The sequence below is a fragment of the Pyxicephalus adspersus genome, chromosome 1 (genome assembly GCF_032062135.1).
Source record: "Pyxicephalus adspersus chromosome 1, UCB_Pads_2.0, whole genome shotgun sequence".
Classification (NCBI taxonomy): Eukaryota; Metazoa; Chordata; class Amphibia; order Anura; family Pyxicephalidae; genus Pyxicephalus; species Pyxicephalus adspersus.
Window position 1 is genome coordinate 73394618 of NC_092858.1, and position 23700 is coordinate 73418317.

A 23700-nucleotide genomic window follows, 5' to 3' on the forward strand; every position below is an offset into this window, starting at 1 on the left:
TTTATGACTGTGATGTTGGTTTTTAATGCACATAAAATATTTTAGGACACTATTTGTTTCAGAATCTTTTTTTTCTTCATTTCCCTTCTCTAAAAAACTGGTGCGTCTTATGGTCCAGTGCGTCTTATGGTCCGAAAAATACGGTAAGTGGGTTTTCTTAAGGAAACAAAGACTTTTCTGTGAAAAATCATTTGGTTTTAGTGATTAAGGTGTTCATGTTTTGTATTAAACGTAAAGAGAAGAATACAAAATACCCAGAATGTAATGAAGTTGTTTTTAATTTTAGTAACAAATTTTCAAGATGTTTCTCTTTCAAATGCAAGTGAGATGGAAAAGTAGTGATGATATATCTACAATAGGCTTAACTAATCATGTTTGTGTATAAGCACTTTATATTCTTCTTAAAAAAACTGCAGAAAGTTAGTGGAAATCTCCTAAATGAAGGGAATTCCCCTATGGAAACATGTCCCCTAAACAATCCTAATATAAAATTTCTTGTTCTTAGGACAACTCTAAAATTTTGGATCCCCGTTTTTCTTTTTCTTGAAGAACCTCCAGAACTAGGAATCGGGTGGAAAAAGTTGACAGGAAGTCCAACCTTTTCACACTTTATTCAAAAATGAAAACAACAGTTTTGCCTGGAGACATTAGGGACCTTGGCACCTGATGATGGTTACCTTTTTTAAATAATTGATAATGAAATAGCAACTACAATTAGTATTCAAGTGGTTTAAAATGGTTACTAGTTTATAAATAATTGATACTGAAATAGCTATCAATGGCAACTACAAATAGAATTCAAGGGGTTATGCTATGACACCTCATCTACTGGCAATCTGAGTGCACTAAATAATATGCTGCTAAATCCAGAAGGATGCATTGCAGGTATATTGAGCTGCTGTGCTTATGAGGATTGTTCTTCTGAAATAGACCTAATATTGCACCCAATTTAAATACTGCTAATTCTGATTCATTACTGATTGTACTAGAAGGGCGTACCTTTACAGTGTATCTTCACTTTTGTTAGGAAAAAAACCCTTGGGGTGAATATGTATGTAGGTACACTTCAAGGCTTTTCACAAACTTTGTTTCAGATTCCTACAGGTGACTGTTCTGAAGAAACATGATTATTTGACTATGTATTTTCCAAATGCCTTTTTCTGAAGAGGAGAGATGGACACTCAATGTTCTGACGAGGAAAGTTGTAGTGTCTCAATCACTTCAGAAATCTTATCATTTAGGGAGTATCTCTACAAAACAAAAAATCCTACATGCAGAAGATGCCATAATTTGACTTGTATCTTAGTGCAGATTTCTGAAAAAAATCAGTAATCCAATTTCAGAAGCATTAAATTACGTTATTTGTGGTTTTCCATTGACCAGTATTATGATTAACATCTTTGGGTTGTCATATTGTCATATAATTATTTTTATATTGATTTTTTATTTATATTTTATAGGTTTTAAAAAACTACAGCAGTTGCCAATTTGAATAGAAAAGTAATCTAAAAAATTTAAATTAGCAATTGTATAGGCTATGAAGTTATCCTCAGATATCTGTATTTTGTTTTAGCATTGACATGTCATGTTTTTAAAAACCAGTAACTCACTGATAAAACAAAAATGTTAGCTAACCTGACATACACTTTGGAAGTTGGAACCTGGTAGGTTCAGGTGCAGATCATTAACAAAGAACCTCAGTCTGTCTACTAAAAACCCACCCAATAAAGATAAAGTATTTTATTCTAAATGTGTTCATATCTACTAGAAAAGGCATGGAAATATTTGCTGTGCATATGCGCCTTTCATTTTATGCCAGCATTTAGAACATTCGTTTATCAGGAGCTATAAATCAGGCAGCTTCCCACTGGCAGTAATTATCTCAGAAATAAAGTTACAAAAAATGATTATTTCATTTTTAATTGTCATAACGGGATTCATCGCTATGTTTCGTGGTTGAAGATCAAGCAGGACTGTTAACAAGCTTCATGATTTGTCACTGCATTTGCATTCATTGCATTCTTGGAATATAAGGAATTATTCTCAAGCTTTGTTAAAGATTCCAAAAATTATAAAAATTGTAACAAGCTTTTTTCCCATATATTTACAACTTTTACAAAAAGTGTTGAACAAACTACATTATTTGTAACATGAAGACTACAATTACATGTACTTTTTTGTAAAATGTTTGAAGATTTGTATAAGAAATAATGATTTCATATACTGCATTGTTTATCTATGATTGAATGCCTTAAAAGTCCCAGTTGTTGGTCAAAATTGTATTCTATTGTCTAATATGGAATGTGACCTTTAGGTTGATGGGTGGGGTAATGCTTTATCTATAATACCTTTTAAAAAAGGTAACAATGCTAAAAGTGTGCCAAAGGTTTCAGTATATAATTACCTCCATATAATCTGATATGGACTTAAGATATGATCATTTTGCAGCAAGAAGAAGGAAGAAGAAGTTGGTTTATCAGTAAAGAGGAAAATATTATCTTTAGGCGCCTCTCTTAGGAGTGCTGGGCCAAAGATTGGCTATATAAGCTTGAGTAGGAACTGGGTATGCTATGAATAAAGTGGCAATTATATCCATTTGACAAAATTAACACAACACATTTTGGAGTTTAAAGCAATCTCTTCCCTATGGTATGGGGAAACAGTCATTAGACTAATTGTTTCAAATGTTCTCATTTAGCAGTTGCACTCAGTTGGTTTGTGAGAAGATTGCCATTCTGTAGAGACAGAGGAAGGGGCAACTATACCTCGGGTAGGACACCTAAGGCCTGAAAGAGATTGAGATGCTGAAATTGACATTGATTCTGTTGTACTGTATACACTGTGTTTCTGGAAAGAAAAGATTGTGAAAGTTGTCTTTTTGTATGTAAAGTTGAAATATTTGCTGATGACAGTTGAACCAATTTATTAAGTGGGTGGTGGGTAAAAGCATTCCAAATCACTGACCCAGAACCAGTATAAAGATAGGGAAAATCAGAAATCCTGATTTACCTATCGGTTCTAGGTAAGTCACATACTAATAACAGCAAAGTCATTATTAATTTTATTAATGATGATATAAAGTGACCCAGTTACCACTTAAACCCACAATGCATGGATAGATGAGTGAAGGAGTGAAGAGCAAGCAAAGATTCATGTTCTTTAGCAACGATCAGAAGCTTACTTCTTGCCTTTTACTATTCAGATAGCCCTTTGCCTGGATGCCTAGATTTGCCTCCGGCATTCTCGAGAAAATTCCTCGAACTTCCAATGGGTCTGCAAAATTTCGTCTAACCGATTTTGCGAAACCATCGGAAGATCGAGGAAATCATTAGGTTTCCCAGCACTAGAGGTTAATTAACCTCTAGTACCCCGGGATCGCAGTGGATTCTCAGAGTTGCTTTCATTCTTGCAGCCCTGGGAATCCTCCTGTTTGCGATCCCCGGCACTAGAGGTTAATTAACCTCTAGTTCAATGAAGATTCTCCATTGAGAGTTCATCTCCAGTTCAGTTCCCATGGTCACTGGGCTGATAAGTACAGCCTGGTGACCAAGGGAATTGAACTGCAGATCCCTGAACTGCAAATCCATTGAGAGTTCGCCTGCAGTCACAGCTGATTGGAGGCTCCCGCGTTCCTCCTCCAATCAGCTGTGACCGCAAAGTTTACACGATCACCGGGCTGTACTTATCAGTGACTGTGAAAACTGAACTGCAGATGAACTCTCAATAGAGAAAATCCATTGAGAGTTCATCTGCAATTCCACTAGGATCTCTGGGCACTAGAGGTTAATTAACCTCTAGTGCCCCGAGATCTCAGTGGATTCTTAGGGCTGTAATCATTCATGCAGCCCTGGGAATCCTCATGTCCGCAATTCCCGGGCACTAGAGGGTAATAACCTCTGGTGCTCCAGAATCGCAGTGGAATCCTGTTTGCGATCCCTGGCACTAGAGGTTAAGCGGAGACAAATCTCCCCATTCAAAACCTCTAGTGCTCTCTGATTGGCTGAGGAAAGCTTTCCTTAGCCAATCAGAGAGCACTAGAGGTTTTGAATAGGGAGACTTGTCCCCATTAACCTCTAGTGCCAGGGATCGCACACTGCGGTGCTGCACAGCCTGCAATCTTTTTTTTCTATTTTTTAATTTTTTTTTAATTCGATTTTGTTGGCGATATTACACTGGCCATTCTTACTTAAAAACTGGCTCACTCACCCCTAGTCTAAATGTTTAGGGTAATAAAAGGTATTACAATGTTGAATTGACTAGTTTCAAGTTTCAAACTCAACTATCTTGGTATGATCTTCCTATTTAGCATAGACCATGTAACCAAATGCTTAGTCTTTTTTCCTTTTTTCCTTTTTTCCCTTTTTTCCTTTTTTTTCCTTTTTTCTATTTTCCAAGAAAAGTTATCTCATCTTTTGCTTCTTATCCATCCTATTAAAACCATCAGCAGGGCTTTAGGTTAATATTTAACATGAGGGTTTAGATAGTTTACGTTAATTAGCAACTTCGATGCAGAGCATATTGGGCTTTTATTCTTTTAAGTTTGTGTATGGTATTAATACATTGTCTCAAAAAGATTTCACTTTTCGTTTTCACTGAGCAACAGAGAAACAATATGTTTACAAAAAACTCCTGTAAACCTCAAAGTGTTTTTTTTTACCAGTAGACAAAACATATTGGAAAAAACAATCATTACTATATAATAAAGCACTTGATATACTGACAACCCCCATGACTGAAGTTTTTCACTGATCTTTAGCCCATGCAAGTCAGATTCACCGCTATTTCTTATAAAACTTGAAATCAATTCCAAGAGAGCAGGAGTGATTCTCATTTACCCAGTGAAGCACAAAAAAAAGGAACAAAAAGTCCACTTAGTACACTTATAACGCAAAAATAAAATACTACTTTCCACAATAACCCTGTTACCCTTATGCACACAAAAAAACACAGCACAAATATAATTTGGTCTGACATGATGAGTACAGTGAACACATGTCTGCTCTAACTTTTTCCAGGTTGGATTAATGTATGCCAGGGCTACAATAATCTTTTTTTGCTTTAACAAGTTTTAACCTATTATTGTCAAGCATCTGTTTTGCAGCACACTTTAATCAATGAGCACCAGAGTCTTCTTAAAGCCCAGTCCCAATATACTTACCTTCACAACACTGCCCAGTCCATTGCAACAGCTGCAAAATATTCTGTGAAAGCTCTTTGTGAGATAGTGTCAGTGCCAACACAAAATCGATGACTTAATGTTTAGAGCCGTCTTATCCCTTGAGGTCTGAGCACTGCATTTATTGTGGCAGATATGACAAGTGTGGGAGCACTATAGATGTACTGGTAGATCATGGGGTAGATAATCTGTTACATTAAAGTGAATGGACAGAAGTGCAGGATGGGGGCTGTTGACATAATCTGCAAATATGCACAAATCCAAAGCTAACAGACCCATGCTCATTGTTGTTGCTCTAATTACTATCTTCTCTGCCACCTTTTTGGGATCTAGCATCATGTTTTCGCCCATTTGGAGGCCATTGGTATGATGTACATGTGTACCCAGCTTCATTCTTGGAATTCTATAGATTTTGGGAATTGACACCTCAAAAACAAATAAAAAAAAACTATTTTTTGGGGGGTTCCAATATTTTTAAGTTTAGTCTGACCTTAAATTACATAGCCTATCAAACCAGTTCAGCATGTCATTATGTATAAGTTATTGATGAAGCCTTAGTTTAAATTCAAAGGTTGACTCAAAGATCCAGTGACTAACATCAACAAGAGAAAGAGATAAGGATTGATTCTCTGTTATGATGTGTTCATAGAACTTTACACATTTGCTATTTTGTACCTTCCAACAGAAGAATTTTTACTTTTTTTTAACAGTTTACTGTAACTTTCAGCCAATAGGAAGACTTGTCAGGGCCTGCTGATGGCATACATGGCACTAGCACATAAACTTGCAAATCACTTTCAAATGGCGTTGCCAGGAGCCTGTTCTAATGTTTGCTGTGTGGGTTTGCCTCAGGCAGGTTTGGTGAACTTCAAATAATGTTTGTCAAGCCTAGAGAAAATAGAATCTATCACAAGTCCCCATGAAAGCAAAAGGCTCATTTTTACCTCATGCTGCTAAGCAAATTAACCACTTGTGTTGGTATTAGCACATTGACATAGGTGTGATCCAAATAAACTGAGGGCTCTGAATTTCAAACCTAAATGCTTACTTCAGATCAACTATGGGACGAAGCAGAAACAAAGCCCGCACCTTTAAATACAAGATTCAGTGGAAGTTCGGATGATGGTGTGCCATTTCTCCCAAGACAACTGGGCAATTTTATAACTCAAAAATATTTTTACTTAATGTTTGATAAAGTTAGAATCTTTTCTCTCTAACTTTCTTTCTCGGTAACAGATGTCAGCCCAATGACAAGTGAAGGACAATCTCCTATGAAGACATGAACGGAAATAAAATGCTAATATGATGTTCTAGCTCAGCCCTTTTCCACTAAAATGAGTGTTTTATTGCTGCCTGTGTTGTTGTTGGAGGCTTTCTTTTGCCTCCTGTTCTGATGACATATTGTCACTGGCTGGAGATATACTTTAAGCACTCTGTGATAAAAAAAAAAAAAAAAAAAGGTGAAATGATCATAACTTACTTGCTTTGCCTGTCCATACTTGCCAACCTGAGACTTTCCCATCGGGAATTGAGGAGATTCATCTGTTCCTGGATTTCATTCTCTTCATCGTCAGAAAGTTTCCGAACAGCTAACAGTTGACTTCCAGCTTGCAAAACTTCTCCAACATTTCCCTGGTGAGATGTTAATTCCATCATAAAGCCCTAGAAATGAAGAAAATTTTATAGCAGGAGAGGAGAATAGTTAAATTTTATAACAGTATAATTATATGCAGAGATATAAAGCTGATTTTCAACCTAATGTAGGTGGTAAAATAACCAAGACTAAATATAAGACAATGGTGAATCTGTTCCACGTTTATTTGTTTTTACTGCATAAAAACCATTTTTGTAACATTATTTCCAGACAAAAGTAATAATTCTTTTCTACAGCATATGCTTGGGACATTTCTGTTGAGTAGAATCATGTCATCATTGCCTTGCATGCATGCACACAATAAAACTGAATACAGTCGCTACTTCCATTACAATATTATAAAGTACACTACTTGCAGAAAGGGTATGAATAAAATACATTGTTTTTTGCTACATAACTTTTTTACAAAAAGTTTTAGGTTTATTTTTGTGTTCTGTTTGTATGAAGAACATGAGAGAAGGTCACAGAAATTGAAGTTTAATACCACAAATTTGATTAATTTGAATAAAAAACATACACAAAATTTTGTTCCTGTTATTAATTCAAAAAAATATCAATAGATTTGTATTTATAGATTTCTCTCTGTGGCTATCTCTGTTGAGTCATGGGATCATAATGTCTGTGATATGTGGGATGGCTGATCTTCCAGAGACATGAGTTTAGCTGAGATGAAAGAGAAGATGTATTTTTCCATCCTCCTAAATGCAATGCTCAGGACTTGGGGTGGTTGATGCACTCTGTAATTCTCTGTAACTCTTATTTGGGGTCCTGTCATCCTTATGGCGAATTTGATATAAAAAAGCACTGCCCCAGCTTCTATGGATGTAGAGCAATAAGCAATACAATAAATATGAATTATATATATATATATATATATATATATATATATATATATAGGAATAATTCTTCAGTTGCAGCAAAAATGCCAGATAATAATAAATGATGCTAATGTTTTATGTAAGAACAGATTAATAAGTATTTATAAATTACTGGCAGACATTTGCCTTACCTCATGAGTATGAAACTGTTCTTTGACCTCTTCAACATTGTCAGAAATTGCTCCCTGGCTCTGTAAAGCATCTTCAGCAGAAAGAAGCCAAGAAAGCACTCCTTCCAATGCTGACTGGTAATGTTCTAGATCTGCCTCTGGTTCCATCACTAACCTGCCATATGGCCGGTCATCCACGCCTTGTACTTGCTGCAGAGACAAGAGTACCGTATTAGTTTCAGGTAATGCTACAATAATTACTCATTTTTTTTTCATTCAGAAACCCCTTGCTTGTAACTCTGTCTATCTTCACAAAATGAAAATAGTTTAATAATAAAAGAGCTTTCTAGACATCTTACAGTATTGTATTCAGTAGCAAAATGAAGAATTGTTTAATAAGAAAAGATTTTTTTTTCTTCTTTCAATGTGCTACATTATCTGATATTGCTTTTTCCCCAATGGATTTATGTTTCTATGATAGCTGTAATAGATTTGAATTGAGAAACAGGGAGACAGCCAAATAAGTTCTAGAGCTTGATAAACACAGATATGCTTAAATCCATCTGTTATTTAAGGTTGCTTCTGAAGCCCTAATAAACGATAAATGTGGGATTTATCACAGGGGTTTGCAAGGGAAGGATTTTTTTTAACATGATAAAAGCACAAGTTTATTACAAAAGAAAAAAACACAACTACATGTTTTTTCCTTAGGGTAGGTAAATATGTTTCATGGCCTATATTTGCACCTGCTGTACTTGCCTGGGGGAGTGTGTGGACCTAGATGTGAGGTTACTGATGCAAAACAAGCTTGCAAAAAATAGTTACTAAACAGAAAATTCACACAGCATGACCATGCTACATAGAACTAACAATTTGTGTGATTGCATAGATATAGAATTAGGACTCTTGCTGGTCAAACTATACTTGCCTACAGAAGTCTGATAATATAGTAAACCATAATGACGTTACCCCCAATAAGGTTGGCAAAAATATTTTTTCTATTGTTAACACCCATTAACTAATAAACTTTATTGTAGCAAGAGTTTTCTGAATGGGTAAATCCATGCTACACTATATTATGGTAAATTACCCAGTAAATGCAGTAGGTAAAATTATTCTCTCCTAATTCACATGTTCATGAAAATCCTCTGAGTTAATCAAATTCAGGTGCATGCATCCTGCTACCCCTCCGCTGAATTTAGGTCCTATATGATTTTAATGGGAACATTCTGACATGAGTGTAAGAAAGGGCCAACTGCAGTAGGATGTCATTCTGGAAGCAAGGAACTGTGGAAGGCTTAAAAGCAGCCTTGCCATATAACATATAGACTATCTTGGTTAGTCTAAAATCAGTGTTTGCAAAGCTTAACAGGTTTAAAATGTTTAGGCATTGTCATGACTGATGATTTGAATGTATGGGGTTGTTTTATTTTAATTTCATAAAATAACAGCATGTCCTTAGACAATACTTTTTTTTGGCATATGCTAAAATGGTTGTGTAACCAATCTGGGCTTGGAGAAAAGCACTGAATACATGGAAGGTATTTACATACTTTATACCACTGAAATCTGGCAAATTAGTGTTTCCTAAAATAACCTAATGTTTCTTTTCTAACTTGCAGAGTGTATGCTTGATTATTTACTGAATAGTTTGTATTTCAAGTTTGCACTTGAGTGTTGTAGCTACTAGGAAAACATACTTATTAGGCTTATGTAACCATGTTGATGTTCAGGCAATTTAACATTTAGAATAAATTCTTATTTTAATATGAAATAATTGACAAGACAAGGCATATTCTAATTATGAACCTTAGGTCTCATTCCAATGTAGAGACCTCGGTTATGCTTTGCTTGACTTTTAATTAAGCCACATATCAGCTATCAAAGCCTAATTCCCATTACAGAAGTTACGCTTCTCAGGGCAGAGCTAAGAATTTATAAAAGAAATCAGATACACTTCATGGAGCATTTATAATTGTTGTGGTAGGAGGTAGGGACATGCTGCATTCTGTTAGGGTACACAGTGTATTTGCAAATTCCGTTCCTTTTAACAACATGATGAGGCCCATAAAACAATTAAAGGAAGGTGGGAGGAATGTTGTTTGCATAGCACTGTTTAGTCAAGTAAATATGACACCAGAAGGGCTAGTTGCAAACAAATCAATTGATAGAGCTTAATCACACATCACATGGTCATCACATTTTTTACTCCTTTCAAAAAAAAAAAAATATATATATATATATATATATATATATATATATACTGAATAACCTCCAAGATTCAATTAGAAGTAAAAGAATTAGACAAAATATTAAAAAAAAATGTAAACAATATTTCTGCATAGTTTTAACAACAGTGATAACTTTATCAGAGATAATACCAACCTCTAGCAGTTTGATGACATTAAATTGATGAAATGTGCATTTAAATTGGATGTTCTGTGCTATTACCATTTGCATTTTACACTATGTTTTTGAGAATCCCTAAACAATATTGTAATGCAAAAAGAATAGTTAAGTAAGGTTCCTGTGTACAATACAGTGGTTATTGGGATGTGAATGACGAAAAGTAAAAAAGTGATTAAAGGTTACTCAACATGCCCCTGTGTGCTTCACAACCCCACCCACTCAAACAGAGGATCAAAGTTTGTCCAAATGCACAGAGGTTCCTTCACTTCATGCCTGATACAAAAACGGGAAGTGACCAGAAATCCAACTGCAACAGATTTCCTCCATTTCCTGTATTCAAAACTTTGTCCACAAAACAGGAACAGGAAATATTATATCTAATCCCTAGATAGCAGTAATCAGGTGTAGAATATGCTGTGCGTGCCATACAGGTCACATCCCGAAAATAAGAGAGTAAAGTTAAAACAAGATAGAAGGTGCCATCTAAAAATCAATGGATATATAGGAAGTTCAAGTTGCATCAATCCTTAATAGCAAGATAGGTCAATCCCATAATACAGGTGAATGAACCACCTTGAAATATATTATCCACAGGGCTTGATTTATTTTACGGATTACAAGACTAATTCTTGCCATCCTCTAAGTACCTCCCATGCTGTGAGTTGTGGGAATGTCCATGCGTAGCCTAACATTCTTGTTTCAGGGTTGCTTGTGATGGGTAAGTCTGTGTTGCTATGCTCCCTGTTTTGATCTTACATGACCTTGCCCATGCAAGCCCTTCTTCTTGGTGAACAGAATATGCAAATGTCAATGTTCTTAGTCTGTACGTGATGGTACTTCACGACTTTGTGAATAGTTACTTTAAAGCTTATCAATTACCACCGGCAGCACTAAATATGTTCTAAGAATCTTGGGAAATGTATCACTGTGAGCCACAGCTAGTTTAGGGGAACGAATGACACAACAATCCCATTTTAAGGCTAATAGACATGAATGAAGGGAAGAGGCATCTGTAGAGACGCCATAGCAACAAAAAAAAACATTTATCTCAGAATGCAATGGAGTGAGCTACAGAAGTTTATTAAGTATAATTAATATTTGGCAGTTATTTGGTATTTCACCTTTACATATTTTCATGGATTTTCTTTTTTCATTCTTTCACATATCAGTGTGATTGACTTGAATGAATAAATGAGGGCAAGATGTTTACTAAGTAAATAAGATGTTCACTTATTTTATTAAAAAAGGTGTTATATAAAAAATTGCCTTTATTTACCAATTGAACTCAACACAGAGCAAAGACAACAATAATTAATTTGTTCAGTAAATTAACGTAAACAACTAAGAAAGTCCTGTAGTTTGTTTTACTATCTCCTTCCAAAGGGTAAGGAAAAGCAATAATCACATAAAGTTTTACTGAATATATATTTTTTTCTTGTACATTATGGACAATCTATCAGTGACACAGAAAGAGAATAGGAATATCTCACCACTGGTGTTCAAGAAAAAGAAAGGAAAAAGAAAAAAGTCAGCATCTAATAAAAACAACCAGCAAGCATGCAAACAAAACTATTAGTCCTATAATCAGACAGGTTAGCAAAAGCAAGATGTAGCTCCATCCATTACCTGTGCAACTCCATTTAATTGAAAGAATATAGCTAAATTGCTTTGTTAAGAAAACATTTTTAATGTTGCACTTTACATTTATGTATGATTCATATATGCTTAAGTTTCTGTATGAGAGACAGTGAGTTGTTGGCAATAAATAAGCAACAGCTTAAATAACACACTGACTCCACATGTGTATATAAAGCAACATTTTTCAAAACAGAATCTTCAAAACAGATAAGTAAAAATGTAAACTCTTAGAGTATACTGAACAGATGGCGAGGATATAAGGACAGTAAGGTGCCTCTGAAAATCAACTTTACCATATTTGGCACTTAAATATATAAGAAAACTTGGTTAGCGGAGGGCAAAACAGAGCATATGGTAAATGACAGTGTTCTACATTCAAAATGGTTGCAAAAATAGAACAGTCTTGGCTTAGAGAAGTACTTACTTATTCTAAGTACAAAAATCTGAAAGGATAAACTTCCATATATTTCAGTAGAACTACCCTGTTAGAGTATGTGGTAAAACAAATCATCTAATTAAGCATAAAGACTGCCTTATTCATTGCACTGAATACACGAGTAGACTAAGCTAGTGGAAAATCTATTTGATTTGCATAGGAAAAATGAGCACCAGCAATCTTTAAAAAGCCCACATGATCGTTCATTTTTTTCTCTAGATCTAATCTGCCAAATAAACAAACTAACAAGGTGAAGTTTTAAAAAATGAATTGGCTGCGTTAAAAGTTTATCTTCTTCTATTGCCTCATCTCAAGACATGCGATGAAAAGATGGTATAGGCACCTCTTCTACAGATCTTGCTGATATTATCTAAATGAATGGCACTAACCCAGCAAACTATCATATAATTTTAACTCTAACACCATAGATTTGGCTTAGGTGAGCTTTAAAAGCTTACCTGCAGCTGAATGTTTTGAGGTCACAATATTTATTAGGTTTAGTAGAGGAAACTATTACCAATAATTTTGTGGAATTGTACCAATAATTTTGTTGGTACTGACTGGAAATATATAGCAAAAGATAAATTAACAGTAGGTGGTGACTGTCCCATTCCTTACTATAATACAGTAAAATGAAATGTAAAATAACTTGCAAAAAGCTTCTTCAAACCTCTAATTCGTGTTACTCAAACAAAAAAGGAAAAAAGTTAATGCACTCGATATATTACTAACCAGCAATTTACACTGTTTTAATTTTTTTTCAGTTTTTGATAGCGTAGGAAAGGCTTAATTTTTTTTTACGTTTGCTCTCCAAAATCAGTGGGGAAACCTTCTTAGACAATTGGCCCATTTCAAGATTTCATCCCACCTCTCGTTCCACTTACAAACATTTGGATATCTCATTGTTTCTGTGATGCTGACAATTATAGATAAAACGTGAGCTTAACTCTTACAAGTGTAGGGTACAAACAACAATAAAAACTTTATGGATATTGTAACCTTTGTCTACTCTATCCAAAAATATAATTTTGACTTAAGATAAACATTTGTAAGAGTTACAGTCATGTAAAAAAGAAAGAACACTCTCTGTCCAATCTAAGGTTTGTAGACAAAACAAAAATAAATTACCTGGTCCTTATGCAGGTTTTCGTAATAAAAGTAAATACAACCTCAGATAAAAATACGTATAATGACATTACTTATTTAAAAAGACAAAGTCAACATGCAGAAGCAGTGTGTAAAAAAAGTAAGTACACCCTTACCACTTTCATATTCAATTTGAGAAGGTAAGAAGCAGCCAGGTACTGATAATCCAATTCACTTGATTAATTTATTATCAGCAACTGTGGCAGACAGTCTTTGGTGTGGTTGAACACATTGTCCAGGAAAAAAATCAGCAATAACCTTAAAGGCAATTATTGCTGCTTATCAATCTTGGAAGGATTTTAGGACTATTTCCAAACAATTTGAAGTCCACCATTCTACAGAAAAAAGGTTGTCCATAAGTGAAAAATATTCAGGACAGATCCCAATCTTCCCAGGAGTGGATGTCCCAGCAAACCCAACCCAAGTTTAGGCTATGAAATGCTCAGAGAATTTTCCAAAAAACAGAAAAAATGCAGTCACAGTTCAGACTCTACAGATATCAGTTTGCAAATTCAATGTTAAGGTTCATGACAATACATTTAGAAAAAAACTGGCAAGTCATTTTCAGTCATAACTGAACAAGTATGGCTTGCTTGGAAGGCTGTTTAGGAGAAAGCCTCTTTTTTTTTTAAATGAACAAAGCAGATTACTCGGATTGTAAAGTTGCAATTGAACAAACCACAAGATTTCTGGAAAATTTTTTTTAACAATGTTACAAGACAAAAGTGTGCATATTGCCGTGCTCTACGTTTGGCAAACAATAAACACATTATATAAGAAAAAAACTTATACTCATTATCATGATGATGGAGGGGTGATGATTTTGACTTGTTTTGTAGCCACAAGGTGTGAACACCTTTCAGTCAATAAATTAACTTAAGCTGGATGCAAGCATTTATTTATGCACTCCAAGCCTCAATAAACAAAAGCAATGCTCTAAAGAAAAGGGGCTATGATTACTCCAAAAAGAAGTGAGAAACAAAAAAAGCCTTAAAGAACTTTACTTTAAATTAATTCTGCTAAAGGCGGTTCTGTTAAAACCTGGTGTTTTTAGTTTTTCACACACTAGCTTAATTTTGGTAAATAAATAATGACACTGAAAATTTGTTGTTTTACATCCAAGGTTACATTTAAATATTTTATAACTTGTTAAGGACCAGATGATTTTTTTTATCCTGATACATAAAACCTTTCTTTTTTTTATATGACTGTAAATTAGGTATAGAAGTCTCCGCTAGCGGATGCAGAAACCACTTGGTGTATCAAGCTGTCTTTGTATTATGTAGCTCTAATATCTCCGGTGAGATATATATAGCAATAAATACATTTTCATGCTTACATTTTAGATGGCCCTAAAATTTTTATATACTAAACCCCTTTGCTTTTATTATAAATAAGACATAGTATTAATAGGTACTCTAATGTTTAGCAGGTGCTGATGGAATTTGAATTTTCCATTGCTCTTTTGTTTATTAATTAAAGAAAACTCTTGGTGATGTTTTAAAAGAATATGGGACCTGCTTGTTTTTTTTCATTAACTATGTTTTGTAGTATTTTGCCTTTTAACTGCTATATCTCCAATTTTGCAATCTTTGACATGGAAAAATGTGATGTTGAAATACAGCTAACCCTCGGGAGAACTAACAGGTGAAATGTACTAAAAATAAAACATGACGTTCCACACCCATCTTGAATAATCTGTAATTTAGTGTAAAAACTTGCTGAAAAGTTTTGACATTCTGATGATATCTATTCGCAAGAATCACTGTTGCATAAATGTAAAAAAAAACATTGCCCAAGGCAGATTTTCTAGGTTTAAATAGCAAGCTGTTGTCTCAACCTTTTATAAATATGCCCAGACATTTCAGTAGAGCCCATGCAATTGTACACCTGTCTAATAACACCATTTAAAAAAGTTCAAAGTAAGTTTACTGTTTTCCAGTTTGAGACTTTATGTGTAATATCAAACTCTTTTCCAGCACTAAGCATATTATTGATGATATACGATTTTTGTTTTCGGCAAGTGAAATAGATTTAAGCAAAATGAACCAAAACATCACACAGAGAAAATGTATTTTTAAACACGTTTACTTATGGAAAAAAATAAGCAACAAAAACTGTTGAAATTGCTTTGCTTGTTTGTTTGCTGATAGCTTGAACATTTTCTAGCTTTTTGTTGATACATTATATGGTAAATCAGGTGCAGTGTGATTTATCCTAACTCACCAGACTATTCCAATACAATACAACTCAGTAGTACATATTTCAGGCACAGAACTAGTAAAGTGTATTGCTTTCCACACTATAAAACATTCAGTTTCTACTTTCTTTAAAAAAAAATCAGTTTCTGGGATGGTATATATTATTGGTAATAAAATTAATGATTTCATTGTGTGAATTGGTCATATTTTGTGTTACAGGTGAATTGCAGGCAATACTTTTTAAGTTTTGGGTAGAGTGGGAAAGGATTAGATTCTTTTTCAAGTTTTATTGGTAACTGAAAAGGAATAAGTTGGAGTTGCTGGATGCAAACTTTTTAGTTTTGGGTTGCAATATAAGAAGTGACAAAAAAGAGGCTTCTAGATGATGTTTTGTTAAACAAAATCAAAGAGATTTATAGAAGAGGCTTTATACAATATTTGAGAAATCATATCTTTTATTTTTTTTAGTATACCTTAAAGAAATAAAGGTACCCTTTGAATTGTGTCCTATTATATCAGCGAAAAAAAGACTACATTGATGCTAGACTTAAAAGGTTCAAAGGTTAAAAAAATGTGTTTGTAGCATCACCAGGGTGTCTACCTGTTGGCTGAAATGCCTCCGACACTGTAGGTAGTTGCAGTGCACAGGCACAGATAATGTGCAAGAGCTCCACGCACATCCCCAGAATCCTACAGGGAACATCCAAATGACCTAATGGAATCAGGAAGGAATTTTTTCCCCTGTTGGAGCAAATTGTACCAAGGTTCTTTTTGCCTTCCTCTGACCAACTATGTCCATAGGGTTTTATATCTGGGATATTTATTTGCCTAGTGTTTGAACTTGATGGACTTATGCCTTTATTCAACCTGACATACTATGTAGGAACCAGACACTGTAGTAAAGTTAGGATTGAGGGGAGAGATTAAAGAAACACATACAGTCTGACAGAGAAAGCTCCTAACAGTTCTGGATAGTTTTAGAAGACGGAGAAAATGACAATGCTGTTACTGATGTTATTCATTTCTATAACAAGGGCAGAATTAATAACGCCATCTTCAAACTTTTATTTATTTCAGCTGCCTAAAAAATGTCAATGGATAACACTGGGTTTGATTTACTATTTGCAAATACTTGGGTAACATTGGCAAAAGTCAACTTTCATCACATTCACTAGGTAAGCTAACATTTACTTGCAAGGTACAAATGTATTTATGGGAACTACCCAACAAACCTGTGTTACATAAACTATGACACAAGTTTTACAGCAGAAAACACATTATGATGCAATATAAATGTATAAAATGGCCAAAAATAAAAAGTGTGTTTTGTATAATACCCTAATGGTGACTTTATTGCTCTAATGAACATATTGTAATTAAAGAATAAATTCAATTATAATAAAATTATAATTAAATTAAGAATAAAAAGAAGGGGCCAGTAAGAAGGAAAAAAACAGGAAAGATGGAATATTATCCATTTTAGGCTCGTATTTAGGCAAGAAATGCTTTATTTTGAAGTTTCTGTTTCTGGCTTTTTTATCAGGTTTTTTTGTCAGTTCAGTTTTCATTATAACAGTGATGGCTTAGATATCTCCAATCAAACATCTCACCAAGCAAAAATATACTGGAGAACATAGTTACAGATTTTATCTGTCATATGGTATTTTATGAGAAAATGGATTACTTGAGATAGCCCTGGAGGGTTTTCAAATAGTGTGTTTGTAGATAGAATGATTAGACTACTAGAGAGAAAAAAATGTTATGTGTTTATATCCTTGGCCATCCTGAAAATATACCATGCTACTGTGATGAGAGACAACATGAGAAATTACTGGCAATTAAACAGTAATGTATTCCAAATGATCAGGTTTTTTGATAGTATGACATTGAAGAAAGAGGTGTACAGAGATCCATAAAGAGATATTCAATCACCGCTAAACACACTCTAATAATATTGCAGGTAATTAAGAGGTTTAAATTTCTGTTAGGCATAAAAGGATGGAAAATTGCTGAATATGTCTTGCATTTTTTTTCTGAAGAAAAATAAAATGAAGAATCAATGCATTTGAAAAAAAAATAAAGAAGGAAACATTTGGTGTGTAATATTAACCATCATTTATTTATTTTTTTATTCATTATATTATAGCTGGGTGCTGTAAATATGGCAGAGACATTTCATTTGGTAAATTAATGTAACCATTAAAAAAATTCTCTCTGTTGAAAATTCAACCATGCGTTTTTGTACATGCAGCGGGGGTTCAACATTAACCACGCTGGGTTAATGGATAGCAACAGTATGTGCTAACTGCTTCACCCTTTTCCCTTTTGGGAAGATATTTGCATAATATAAACTGAAAGATGGAATGAAAAGCCAAATAGCAAGTGTTTTAGGATTTATAGTACCAGGGCAGTCCAGCTCTCTTTTGGGCTGCAGTAGGTGCAACCAAACACAGGCCCTCATCAACATCTCCTTTAAGAGATCTACCTGTGTATAGCCACTCTTAAACACCATATGTTTAGGATATATGCAAATTTTCTCAGGTCATAAAGAAAAAATAATATTTATGAAAAATGGGGAAAGAACATCACATTATACAAAACTATACTAGGCAGTTTTAGCTCACTATTTAACCCCTTTAAATAACAGTCCACCACTGAACACATTACTATTTATAAAATTGATTACTTGAATACAAACTGATCCTAATATAAACTAAGGTATTCATTTTTACTACGCGGACTCAAATATAAACCCAAAGCACAACATGCAAATGTTACTGATGACATTTAAAACAAAAAACCAATAGAAATGCCAATAAAATATTTATTTAATAATATTTCATGGTGCGTTAATATAAAAACTTTAATTTGAAATGGAAAAAAATAAAGTAGTTTGGGTTTAGCCTATATATCTTTTTCCTCTTTTTCTAGCTTAACATATTTTCTACTTTTGAGTGGGTTATAATGGGTCACTTGCTCCTAAATTATTTTTTGTGCATGGTTGTTGGCCACCAGAAAATGATGCTGTGTGCTCATTTGAAGTGCGTAACAAACTTAAGTTTCAGGTTTCCAACGTTAACGAGTTGGCTACACACTTTTAAATGAGGACAAAGTGCTGTCTACTAATATGATTTGAGTATAAACTTAGATTTTTCTAATAGCATTTGCAAAATTTTCTCTGTTTCAACTTGATCGTGATCTGAAATTATATAACTTAAACTGAGTTTAGATGTAACACTTGTAACGCTTGTATGGTTCAGAGCGTATTTAAAAATGATCGATGTTTCTTCAACAAATAATGAAAGTTCAATCATAGATCAGAATTAAATAAAATAGAAAAAGGCTGAGGTTTTTGGCCAATTAATTACATTATAAAATATATTATGGAATTATTAACCAAAAACCTTGGCCGCTTTCTTTTTTATTTATCTCTATACCTGAATTCCGGGGTTGGCAAACATTATCTATGACTTAATAGAAAAGGTCCCACACATCTATACTCTTATTTCTGAAAGTTTGATCATCTTTTTCCAGTCCTGTTTTTCCTCCTATTATAAATTTAGTATATATAGTATATATTGTATATAGGTAAAAAAGTAGGATGAGGGTATATATAGTATATATTGTATATAGGTAAAAAAGTAGGATGAGGGTATGCGGCCCTGTTCACCTGGAATAAGTCTTGTTAGAATATAGCTTCTTGAAAGGTATAATGGTTGTTTACAAGAACAAAAAAGAACCAGATATTTAGTGTTTATAATTATTACATGGATGGCCCCTGTGTTCTTTGAATCAAAATGTTTTAATCAGACATATAATTGGAAACACACATTTGAATTTAGAATATGGTGTTGTTATTGGTAAGTCAACAGATGTATAAATTTCATTATACATAATGTCCTGCATCATCTGTTTTATGAAACCATTTTTAAAATACTTTTTCAGTAAAAGGTTTTTTGTTTTACAATTAACAATCATTGTTTTAGGTTCCTGGGGATAAATTGAGGTATTTACAACCTAGGAAATATTTATAGCTGACAATGACAATGATAATAGATACAAGTGGAAGCATTTGAATGTTTTAAACTACATTATGAGCGTTAATGTTTGTCTATGATAAGTTTAAGTGTATGTACAAATAAAACTCTTCTGTTTAAAGTGGTACTAAACTGAGAAATTAAAGAAAATCACACTTACCTTAAATCCCGCAGATCCCCCGCACAGGACCTTTCCCTGATCCAGTCCCGCGCGTACTGGAATTTTTGCTATGTCCCGGTGCGAAAGAAGCTCCGGGTGCTGCTATCTTCAGGCTTCTTCCTCCTTCATTTTGCTATGTCACCCTGCTCAGTGTGAGATCAGGTGACATAGCCTGCTGTAAAGGGGGAAAAAAAAGAGTGTAGATCTTATGGCGCATGTGTAAGATCTGTATCTTTTTCCCCTTGATGAAGGAAAATGCCACTTCTGCACATGCCTGAGATCGGGCATGTACAGAAGGAGAAGCCAAGAGACTCAATGGATGTGTGATGTAGGTACCCCGGGAGGCTCTGCGCTCCTAATCAGTCTTTATCGCCACAACCGTTCAGACCAAAAGGGGAGGTGCACTTAAAAAAAAAATTTTTACTTTATATAAAAAGGTTTTCTACCCTTTTATGTAAAGTAATACCATTGAGATTAGGCCCGCTTAATTCATGGAAAAAGCTGTAAAATTTTGGATGTCCCATCGCTTTCTGTTTAAGTAACAATGGTCATAAGTACAAATAGGGGGACAGATCTTCCCAGTTTGGACACAGAAGACAATTTGAGAGAAGATCAAATCCTTTCCATGCTATCCAAAACTAAAAACAAATACCAATGATAACATACACCATCAGCACTATTTAGAAGTGTGCCCTATTTAATATTTTCAAAGCTCCCTTTGAAAAATCCAGGAAATGGAAGATAAAGTAACTTTGAGAAAAAAGTCATGGGCCATAAAACAAGCTAGGAATTTATCTTAGAGTTGTTTTTGTGAATAAATAAATAATATGTATGCCATGTACTGTGTGTTAATATACAATCACAACCAAGACAGCAACACATTGAATATCACTGGTTTATATGCAATATTGGATGAGCATTCTCATTGTCTCTGTAAGCTGAATAATTATCAGCAGACAGTGATCTCTTTCTTTCTCTGCCTCTTATTTATTAGTACACTAAATTAGCTGTTAATTTAATTGCCAGTATAATGTAATGATGAAAACTGGAAGCTAAGAATAATACGATAGCATAAATACTCCTCTAGTCTGACTGTTAATTTACAGTTAAATGTTATGTTATAAACAAAGCTCCTTACAAGACTGATATGTATTCCAATTATTCCACCTACTTACATTTATTTTAGCAAGGAATAACATTGATATAATATTAATAAAGTCATCATGGTAACATGGTACCTGAAAACATTGTTTTCTTCATTTTCACCCATTTGTTGTGATTTAGAGGCCATCAAATTCTAAACACTTATAAATAACATGTATGCCATATTTGTTTATGACATATTTGTATTTACAGAGAACAAAATATCTAGACAATTTTACAACATTTTATTACACAAATCTTAATGTGGATGTTAGTGTTACTGTACAAAATTAGGTAAAAGTAATTATAGATTTGGATGTCTTAAATGGTTACTTCTTAATAAAAAAAATTAAAAAAAATTCTATTCCATTGAGGTTTTAATAATTATGATAATTTTACCCTTTTAATATTTATATAATATTATTTAAATATTTTTAATATTGCAAGTAAGAATGTATATAACTTGCATAAGTTAATAATGATATAAGAAAAAATTAATCATAAGAAAACATATTAAAAAGATAAGTCTTTTTTTCCAGAAAAGTTCAAACACTTTTTCTCAAGGTTTTTACTACTAATAAAACACACCAGCAAGAAGGGCTTGACCAAATGCTTACTTTAGAGAAGACTTGTTAAACTGTGCTTCCCCAACTGAAACATTTTAATGGTAAGGGGGGATCTATCTGAGATGAGTATCTCATTTTTATCTCCTGTAATTATACATATCACAGGATGACTTCAGTGTCCTATCCTCAGAAATATGTGGATTTTTCATGTATTGCCCTCCTTCTGTGTATGGAATGTTCTGGACACTATAGTAGATTCAGTATAGCAAAACAGGGTGGTAACTGTAAGACCCAGGCTCCTATCTTATGCTTTTTGTTACTTATGTAAATATGGGGTTGTAAGCCCTTGTCAAGGTACACAGTGGACCACATTCACTCTGGCTAATGATTGTCAGAAGCAGAACCGGGTCAGCCACCTGGCAATTGGAACACAGCCCACTTTATACTTGACCAGTGTTTACATTAGTGACAATTACAGGCTGAACCATTGTAATATGTACACAGTGTGCATATTTATCTGCATCTACACTGCATCTATCTGCATTTTATTCCCATTATTCCAGTCACATCACTTTTTACATTTGTATGTAACATTTTGACACATATTAGAATAAAAGAAACAAAAGCAGAATAATGTTGATACTTAAAAAAAATGAAAAATTAGGACCACACTATAGGCATTAAATGTAAGTGTATGATCAGGTAGATCGGTCCAAGAATTGTAAATGCACGTATTTCTAGGCTTGTGTAGCAGACAATGTAAGGGCACTGCAGTATTTCATTCTGCTCTTTATTCTCTGCTTTAGTAGATCAGCATAACTGACTTATTGAATACCTGTTTATATTCAAACAAAATAAAATCCAACAATTAGTTGAATAAACAAAAGTAACAAATCAGAATTATTTATTTCATTACCTGAAATTATCAAACTGAATTCATATTGGGTAAAACTAGTAAATACATAGTAATAGTACTAGTAATACACTGCATTGTTGGTCTTTATGCTATTGAGTTTTCTTTTCATATACACAATAAAGTAGGCTCAGATGTTTGTGTTTTTTATTTAATAATTAATTGCTGGCATTAGCATCAAACACAGGACAGCAAATAATTGTTCCTCTAACACAAGGTATTTCAAGTATTGCAAAGCATTTAAATGATCAAAGAACAATCCTTGAAGATAAAAAGTGAATTGCTTCACAAGACTAACATAATTAAAATGAGCATTTACAATATAGAAACTTATGCAGAGATATGCATATTTAAAAGGGTTGTGGGCAATTAAATATTCATATGTGGAGTCAAGCATGTCGGAATGATTATTAAAAAAAGGCTTCATATTAAACTGCATAAATATCTCTGCAAGTGTTTTACAGGAGGGCAGTATAATTCAGTAAAATATCAAATATTTTTTTTATTCATAAACAATAATAGTTGTTCTTTAAGTAAATACTTTGTAAATATGACTACTCTTTAAATCATTGGTTGTCATATTGCTATATTTAGAAAGCCTTAGAATACCCCCAAATACCTCAGGTAATTCACATTACCTGGCTACGAACAGAAGAATCGCACAGAAAAAAGCATATTCACCAATGGTAAACATATTGAAAATTTTAATTATTTTAATAATTTGGAACATTCTTGCAATACAACAATAAATAGATTGGACATCTATAATGTAATTAATAAATGTTAAATTTAAATTATCTGTTTTGATATCGCTACATTTTTTCACATTGCTCCTGCTCTGCAACAACTTTGTTTATTGTTTGACTCAAGCAGCCAAAACTATCCTATCTTGAAGTGTCTGCAGGAACACAGAAAAGAATAGATAGCAAAACACTTCTGACAGAATTGCCTTTTATTGCCCAAAACTCTAAAGATGATGTGAGTGTGGATTTATTAACGTCATCTAATGGCTGAAGTTCAAATGAAGAGCAAGGAGGTAGTTTATTTACTACTTTGTTGCATGACACAAGCTGCAAGAAAAGACACCAATGTACCACTTCCTTACATGTTTCGTAACACCTTGCCACTTTATGACTCCTTGTCACACATATGACAAGTCTGGCGAGGAATGACATATGCCATGGGTCTTGCTATGTGTGAAAGAGGGCCTTTGGTTGAGCATTGCTACAGAGA

The 23700-nt window shown here is 33.8% G+C and overlaps 1 protein-coding gene across 1 annotated transcript in view; it reads right to left on the minus strand.

The window, feature by feature from the left end:
* The window catches only part of LOC140325724 (dystrophin-like), a gene marked incomplete in the record, with an annotated part of 175314 nt that overhangs the window by 81059 nt on the left and 70555 nt on the right, over positions 1-23700 (minus strand). The window contains 2 exon segments of the mRNA XM_072403762.1: positions 6657-6838; positions 7840-8028. Coding sequence (XP_072259863.1) covers positions 6657-6838; positions 7840-8028 — 371 coding nt within the window.